This window comes from Quercus lobata, chromosome 2 (assembly GCF_001633185.2).
Source record: "Quercus lobata isolate SW786 chromosome 2, ValleyOak3.0 Primary Assembly, whole genome shotgun sequence".
In the NCBI taxonomy this organism is placed as follows: domain Eukaryota; kingdom Viridiplantae; phylum Streptophyta; class Magnoliopsida; order Fagales; family Fagaceae; genus Quercus; species Quercus lobata.
Genome location: NC_044905.1, coordinates 72,276,289 through 72,285,388, shown reverse-complemented (window position 1 = coordinate 72,285,388; position 9,100 = coordinate 72,276,289). Strand labels below are relative to the sequence as shown.

Sequence of the window (9,100 nt, the reverse complement as noted above, 5' to 3'; positions counted from 1 at the left end):
TTTCTCACAAATCATTTCCTTCCAGTATGACTTCATGCACGACCACCATAGTTCATAGTTGAAATTGTTGAGACTTTTTCAGAATGCATGCAAAACCTGAGTTGATGGCATTTTCTCCTTTCATTAGATCCTCCGGAAGAAACCCGTACCAATTGATGAGATTTCTCTCCACAAAAATTTTGTCAAAATAATAAATTTGACAATCAAGAAAAGTATTTTATCAAATAGTCTATAATAAATCTCATCACGCTCAAGTATAATACAAAAAAAGAGTTTTTCATAAAAAAAATATTTATTGATGCTAAAAATATGACATATACTTTACTATACACATCATTTGTCACCATTTGACTCTTGCTTTATATTCACTTACACTTGCATTTGCCTACTCTTACATGCAAAATGTTTAAGTGTCCATTTGAGAACAATTTATTTAGTTTTTTTACTAAAAATGTTATAAATAAAAGCTATAAACTAAATAAAATAAATTTATTATTTTCTTCCTGAAATTACTGTAAAAAAAAAAAGAAAAAAAGAAAGAAAGAAAGAGAGGATAAAATGGACCTACAATAAACAAAAAAAAAAAAAAAAAATGTAAGCAAAATCTTGAGGATAAGATCTGCAAAGTAGTGATTTCTGACAAAAACAAGCTAAGTACCCACAGTAGTGGTAAAAGTAAGCCAACTAAAAGTCATTACCAAACGAAAACTTAAAAGGAGTCAGGTAACATGCAGGCAACAAATATAACACGTGAGTTAATTAGATGCGAAGATGGTTAGATTCTGTTCGTACCTTGTATGATCGTCATGTTAACTCCTTTTTGGAGTTTGGTTAGTTGTTAATGTTATCCTCCTTTCTACCCCCAAACCAAAAAAAAAAAAAAAAACGTGCATGGTACTAGCTGACATATACGGTGTAATGCTAACCTTTTCTTTTCTTTTTTTATTTTGAAAGGTTAACCTTTTCCATTTTGGTTCACTATGAAATGAAACGGTTTTAGAGGGAAATTTTGGTTTTAGAGTGTTTGTTGGAGATGCACCAAAGTCCTCGATCAAATTTCCGATACTGTTTCATCATGTCAAATCTATAAATAGCCCAGAACAAAAGATCCCTAAGCACCAAATTCCTCTCTCTCTCTCTCTCTCTCTCTCAACATGGCATTTAACCTTGCATTGCCAATGAGGCCATTGATGGCTGGTTTGGGTTCTTTGAAGAAATCAGAAACTACCATTTTTGGAGCAAGTCGGAGAGTCCCATCTCTGAGAAATGAGAACAAGAGTTTGAGGCTTACAATTAGATGTTGGAAAGGTTCCGTTCCACCAGCTTCAGTTACTGATACAACTACCAGCACAGACCCAATCGCGGATGCAATAGCTGCAGCCAGCAAAATAACAAGAAAAGACTTCCCTACTGAGTTCAAGTTTGGTTGCTCCACTTCTGCTTTTCAGGTCTCTCTCTCCTATAAACACATACATTCATTTATATTGAATATGTGTTCTGCATATATAACTGACATGTAATGAAATGGTACAGACAGAAGGAAAAGGTGATGAAGGAGGGAGAGGACCAGCGACCTGGGATAGTTATATCCAAGATGATGATGGAATCACAGACTATGCAGTTGATTCATACAATCGTTACAAAGTATATATGAATATTGCTACATAGTTCTCAATAAATGATATAAAACCAATTCTACAAAAGTTTTTTTTTTTTTTTTTTTTTTTTTACACGGGATGGAAGTACAGAAAGCAATATATAGAGCACACAACTCACGTGCACATACAGTACACAACTCATGTGCATATATAGTTCAAAAGTTTGACCTCATTTCTAGGAAGTTGTTGGGTACTTTGGTAACATTGTTCATCACTTTTATTTTAAACATTATTGCTCATTACTTTTTAAAATATCTAATAAATTTATCTCATTTTTAGAAAGTTATTGGGTACTCAATAGCATTGTTCATCATATTTATTTTACATATCACTGCTAATTCTTGAAGTATCCAATAAATTTCTTTCATTTCTAGAAAGTTATGGAGAACTCAATAGCATTGTTCATTACATTTCTTTTACATATCATGGTTCATTGTTCTTAGAGTACTTAATAAAATTTTTTTAGTGGATTAAATGAAAATGTGAATCTATTATTTATCCAGAGAAAGGGATAGTGACTTTTTATCTTTTATAAATACAGGAATGATAGTGTCTCTCAATGGAAAAAAAAAAAAATATATATATATATATATATATATTATCTTTATTTAAATGGGCCTATTACATAATTCAAATTGATATTATAAATGTAATTGTGTTTTTAATTAATATCACATTACCTGAATAGATCTAAATTCTCCACTGCTTGTTTGCCTCAAGAAGACATGAACACGCAGACAAAAATCCTAGCAACCCACGGTCATCTAATCAACAACAAACCATGTTGACCAAACAGCTGGCAAGAACAATTCATGATGACGGACCTTCAATTTGTAGCTCAGCATGGACTAATCATCTACACTATTTTGGTTCCTATGTTTATTTTGTGTAACCAATAAAAATCTCACCCATAAAAAAACCCCACATCTTCCCGATCGAGAAACAAACAGTCCTCTCTCTTTCACAGGGTTCACAGTTGAGCCACTCCAAATCTCATCTCCTCCGTCTACAACCTTACAACTTCAAACCCAGCCAGCTAACAATCCCAACCATAGTAGCAAGACACTTGAATCAAATCCTCAAAACATCAAGTATCTGGGACTCAATCTAGAGAAGAAACGAGTGGGTTAATGGGTCTGTGGGTTGTGGCCTTGGAGGGTGAGCTTGGCTATTTAGGGTTGCTTAAAAATTTTAATTGAAGTGCATTTTAAAATATTAAGCATGTTTCTTACTCTCTTTTTTATATTTATAAACGGGTTATAGAGAGATTTATTGTTACAAGTGTTTTAGTACTTGATAAATTTGGCATTTTTATTCTAAATTTATCAATTATGTTTTTACTAATCATGGTTAAACTTTTATAAGAGACAAATTTAAAATATTTCGTTACTAATATAAATGGAGGGTGATGAATGTTAATTTCTTCAAATCTCAAGGGAGATGAGTGTTTTTTTCCTTTAAGGTTGGTGTGGAGTGTCATTCATCCAAACCTTAAGTGAAGGAGGTATAATTACCCCTAAATGTTTTTATAACATTAGCATTTTTATCTTTATTTCTCTTTTTTATTTATATTTTTTATGTTTTGAGAGGAGAGAGACATAAAATGAGCTTAGAAATACATATTTACTCTTGTTTTTAACAAATGTAGGTTACAAAAGACTAACTGAGGTGAACTCAGGTGGATATATTGTAATTTGCCCTAAAATCTTTAAAGGAAAATACCTAATTGAATCATGAATCTCAAATTAGGAAAATATTCTTATGCATTGGTAGGATTGTTGATCTGCTTTATAACAATAATAAAGCTTTAGAAACAATAAAAACATAATAATAATAATAACTGCACAGGAAAATTGTCTCTTTTTTTCCCCCTTCTTTGTGGATCAAAGTTTTTGTTGCAACCTAAATTCATAAAGGAAAATGTTAAAGATATTACGAATTTTACTATTAAACTTTTATATTTTGATATGATAATAAATGTGATTAGTGGTTTCCAACAATATTATAAATGAATATTAGAAATCTTGATAAAAAGAAATTAATGTTTGAGTTATATTTTTGTCATTGATGACACATTAGTTTGTAAAAGTTATATAGTAAAATTTGTAATATTTCTAGGATTATATTTTGGAAAATAAGTTTGTAACACAACACTATATCAAAAGGAATTTAAAAAAGGGATAATGTTTTATTCCTAAGTTGTTGAAAGAAAAATCTTTTTTTATTTTTGTTATATTTTTGCCCTCAAGCTAGTGAAAAAATAATAATAATCTTAAAAGAAAATGTAATGTTTTCAATAATTTCTATTTTTATTTTTTGAGAAGGAATAGTTTAAAAATTGAAAATTAACTTTTAAAGTTTATGGATAAAATACAAACTTCATGCAACAGGTCAATATTTTCGCCAAATAAATACAACTTCTTGTTACTAATTTGTAACTAAATAAAAGATAGTGCTTTTTTCTTTCTTTCGTTTTCTAACTGGCTTGCAACACAGGATGACGTGCAAGCATTGGTAGATATGGGGGCAGACACTTACAGATTCTCCATTTCTTGGTCAAGAATTCTGCCTGGTATTTTTTTCTTCTAAACAACCGAACCTCAAACAAGCCAACTATTTCGGAAAATATGAAATTTATGTACTTTTTCATAATCAACTTGCAGATGGGACCATAGATGGTGGAATAAACCAAGAGGGAATCAATTTCTACAACAATCTTATAAATGAACTTATAAAAAATGGTATGAATCAATTTACTTTTGAACCCTACTTGTGCTTAATTCATGATGAAAGGACAATATATAAGTTTTTGTTCCCAAAGTTTCAAACCAGTTTTCTTTTCAACTGCTCAAAAAATGAGCTAGACTATGAATTTCCCATGCAGGGATAACCCCATTTGTGACACTGTTCCACTTCGATTTACCTCAAGCACTAGGAGACAAATACAATGGCTTCTGGAGCAGCCAGATTGTGTAGGTTCAAGTTCTTCCTGTATTCGATGTCTTATTTTAATCACCATAACTATCAAAGTTTCCTGAGATATTAATCAATGTAGTTGGTTGCCACCTTGCTATTGATAGGGATGATTTTAAAGCCTATGCCAATGTTTGTTTCCAATATTTTGGTGACCGAGTGAAGCACTGGACTACTATTAATGAGCCACAAGTCTGGGCACCGTACGGTTATACAGTTGATACGACCAACCCACTCCAAAATGCTGCAACAGATCCATTCCTTTGTGCCCATCACATTATATTAGCCCATGCCACAGCTGTAAAACTCTACAGAGACACATACCAGGTGAAATCTAATTAAATCATCTTCTTCTTCTTCTTCTTTTTTACATTTTGCAGCATTTTCCACAGGCCAATCATAAGCTGACACCAATTTTGCTTTAGAATAACTAGTTTGCACTTTTATTTCTATATAGCATTATTTATATAACCTTTTTTTTTTTGGTTAATAGTCAACCCAAGCGGGACAAATCGGCCTTTCGCTAGTGACAGAATGGTTTTTGCCTGCTTCAGATACAATTCAGGATCAAGATGCAGCCCGGAGAGCATTTGACTTCTTGGTTGGATGGTTAGAAAATTTATCATTGTCAATAAAACACATACATAATCAAACCCTTTTGACTAAAAAATTATGTCTAATTTCATTTTCTTTTTTTCTATTGTATGAACAGGTTTTTGGAACCGTTAGTGTTTGGAGATTACCCATTCATCATGAAGGCTTTGGTAAGGGATGGACTTCCAGAATTCACAGATGACGAGAAGACTTTAATTAAAGGATCCTTCGACTTTATTGGTATCAATTATTATACATCTAGATACGCAACTGCCGTAACATTTGATACAGATGCAACCTTTTCTGCCTATTCTGACTATCAGTTTGCTACAGTCTCAGGTAAACTTTTGTGGTTTCATTTGCAAAATAGCTTAATTTAGCATGCAATTGAATTTATCCTAAATCTGGTTTTGATAGGTAGGAATATCTAATCCATCTTTCCTGTTTGTTGCATTTGTCACAGCTGAGAAAGATGGGGTATACATTGGTGCAGCGGTAAGACTATTTTGTTTTAAATCTATCGTTTACACATTGATTAAACCCAATGACTTTAAGACATCGACTAAGAACATGATATTTCATCGTTAACCCAGACACCAGGCAGCAGTGAAATTTATATCTATCCAAAAGGGTTAACCGATGCATTGGTTTATATTTCAAATACATACAGCAATCCTAAGTTCTTTATTACTGAGAATGGTTAGTAATTTAATTAAAATAGTTCCTCTTTTTCATATTCATCAAGCAAAAAAAGACATCACAAAATTTTTTATCTTGATATGATTGTATATGCCTTGGAACAGGATATCCGGAGAAACGAGATGATACTATTGCAGTAGAGACTGCATTACTAGATGATGTTCGGATTCAGCATATTCTTGCCCATCTTTATGCCATTTCAGAAGCCATGAAGTATGTTCTTGAGTGCTACCTACTAATTTTGTTCCGCTTTATATTCTGCCAATTGCAACTAATTAATTGTCACATATTCTTTTGATGGCACCAATATTATGCATAAATAAGACCATAAAAAAAGTTTGTCCCAACAAACAAAGTCATAAAGATTGTTTGTTGTTTGAGTGCAGGCAGGGAGCAGACGTAAATGGATACTTCATGTGGGCCTTAATGGACTGCTTGGAAATGGGGTCAGGCTACACAGTGCGGTACGGGCTTGCTTACACTGATTACCTCAACAACTTGGACAGAATCCTCAAGAAGTCTGCGAAATGGCTCAAGGTCTTCTTGGCTAGCTAATTAGCCGATATATCATATATATGCAGAGTTGCAGACCAATGTGACAATTAGTTCCAACTTTCTTAGTAGAATAAATTTGAACCTTATCGATTTTGGAGTATTCCAAGCACCGTGGTTTGAGATGCGACTAAAACAGAGACTAGTTCTCTTTGAATTTTTGTTTTGTAATAATGTGGATTCAGTCTCGTTTGTCATCTTCTTCATTGCTTATTGTACTTAGTATTGTACTTCCACTTGCAATTCCTGAACAGCTATGAAAATAATCCATGCTTCTTCATGGTTTTGGCATGGGCATTGTGTTAAAATTATGTGCCCTCAAAAATAGTATTATGCATTTTTATTTGATTATAAATTACATTTTCACGTGCATAATTACTATGGGTATTTTTTGTTGTTTAAATGTGGCATGTGATGTCACATCTATAGAAAAATCATGTTAATTGTTAAAGGAACCATAAACATGAAGTAATGATTTTTCATAAATTATAAAATTGTTTTAGGGTACGGATATTAACTGAATATTACCATTGAAGCTTACAATTATTGTGCTAATATATATATATATATATATATATATATATACTGAAGTGAGCTTAGTAGAGCTTACGCTTTGGTTGTACAGACAGAGTTGTGAGGACTACAATAAAAGTCTAAAAACGAAGCAAAGTGAAGAGTCTGGGAATAATATAGAGAAATAATTTTTATTTTTTATTTTTTAAATCTAAAAGTTGAAGCAAAAGTGAGAGAGAAGATATTTTGCTACGTAAAGTCCAAAAGAGAGAGAAAGTGAAGGGGGAGGAATATGCGAGGTGGTACTGATATTTAAGGAAAAATGGATAAAGAAAGAGAAAGAAATTTTTGGAGTATTTGGAGGGAGAGGAAGAAAACAAATTTGAGATTGGAAAGGAAGGGCTTTAAGCAGTCAAGGGGTGTAATGTATCTGTTGGGTTATGATAAATTGACCTCGATTAATTAATTCAATTACCCAAGTTGATTAATTAAGTCAAATTACATGCAAATCAAATTGACACGGTGATTTGTTGACAAATGGGGAAAACCTTTAACAAGGCAAAAACCCCACCGGGTGAATTTAAGGTCACCATTCCCAAAAATCCACTAATCAACAGTTAAGCGGTTACAAGTATGAAGAATCTTACCACTACCTTAACTTATCCCAAAATACCAACTTACAGTTGAACCTTTGGTCTAATACTTAATTAGACTTGATATTGTAACAGTCTTCTATCCTTTGTTGTATGAATCTCCAATCTGTGACTAATTATTTTGCACAAATCCCAGTACATGACTAACTCCAACAACTTAAATGATTGTTATTGGCTACAAAGTTTTTCACTTCATAAACGATGAAGATGAGGAAGTACTTGGTTACAAAACCCAAAGGTGTATAAATGCAGTAGCTTCAAACAGAATATATGGACAAATTTGTAATAAAGAAATATCGTAGACCAAGATTCATTTTCTATCTAAGATTTATATTCTTATTGACCTCCTAGAAAAAAAATCTTGAAACTGCCACTGAATATTGGTAGTGGGTAGGTAAGGACATTCGAATTGACTCTTACAATTTTTTTGTTTTTTGTTTTTTTTTTTTTTTTTTTGGTCTATTTTAGTATAAGAACCTACTTTTTCTATTTTACATATTTAATTATCAAAACACTCCATAGCAGATTATCTATTTTACACTATATTTTATTAAAATATCAAAAAAATAAAAATTTTTAACTGATTCTCTTTTTTCACTTACGGCAATTATCATCCACTCTCTTTCTTTACCTCGGATACATCTTGAGATAAAAAAAATAAACATAAAAAATATGAAATAAATAATGTCAGTGTAAATTTACACGGTTATTGTAACAAACTTTTAAATTTATACAAATTATACACAATCTAATATAGGTCATTTTTAGATAAAACTGTGTAAATTCTATGCCTATTATGATCTAACAATGTTTTTTGTGCTATGGGTGAGTAACAATAAGAAATCATGGGTCCATTCCTAACAAGACTCACAACAAGGTAGCATATGCCGGAATGAATTAGTTCTTTTTTAGCATTACATGTAGCAGTGTCCTGACTCTTATGAGTTACACTGATTCTATTCTAACTCATAGCATCAATTATAACCAAAAATTCTACAACAATGAAGTGAGAGGGGGTAAAAACTGAAGGTGACCTTTGATGATTCTGAGTCTGAGGTGAATTACTCATGAAACTTCAACCTTTACATATTTACTTTTTGCAACAAAAAAGAGTCATGGAGATTGTAATAATAATTTTAATACGCAGAGTCTAGTAGTTGTATTTAGATAGAGGAAATGGAGTTGGGTGCGGTAGATGAAACTATAAATGTGTAATCAAAAGAGTTCCACGTTTTTTGCATTTATAGAAAATAGTGTAGGGTAGATGAAACTATAAAAGTGTAATCATTATTTTATCAAGGAAAGAGTTCCATGTTTTTTGCATTTATAGCAAATAGTGCCTCGTGATCCACCGATCAACTTATTACATGAGCTAACAGTTAAAAACTTTCAAATGGTACTACACCTTGATGAATAAAAATTAAAAAAGGCACCCAATCAATGGTAGTCTACTAGTAT

At 32.0% G+C, this 9,100-nt stretch overlaps 1 protein-coding gene across 1 annotated transcript; it reads left to right on the top strand.

The window, feature by feature from the left end:
* Positions 1-1,119: 1,119 nt before the first annotated feature.
* Positions 1,120-6,791, top strand: LOC115976481 (beta-glucosidase 13-like). The gene is made up of 12 exons (XM_031097782.1): positions 1,120-1,448; positions 1,534-1,644; positions 4,155-4,230; positions 4,322-4,399; positions 4,543-4,630; positions 4,739-4,958; positions 5,125-5,240; positions 5,344-5,564; positions 5,689-5,720; positions 5,819-5,924; positions 6,029-6,137; positions 6,311-6,791. Exons 1-12 carry the CDS (start codon positions 1,155-1,157, stop codon positions 6,477-6,479), a joined length of 1,620 nt encoding a protein of 539 aa, XP_030953642.1. The 5' UTR covers positions 1,120-1,154; the 3' UTR covers positions 6,480-6,791.
* The last annotated feature ends 2,309 nt before the right edge of the window (positions 6,792-9,100 follow it).

Excerpts from the sequence above, each read along its gene's own strand:
- LOC115976481 (XM_031097782.1), top strand. The coding sequence starts at position 1,155 with ATGGCATTTAACCTTGCATTGCCAATGAGGCCATTGATGGCTGGTTTG. Across the intron at positions 1,645-4,154 it reads ATTCATACAATCGTTACAAA|GATGACGTGCAAGCATTGGT; the intron begins GTATATATGAAT and ends CTTGCAACACAG. Across the intron at positions 4,231-4,321 it reads TTGGTCAAGAATTCTGCCTG|ATGGGACCATAGATGGTGGA; the intron begins GTATTTTTTTCT and ends ATCAACTTGCAG.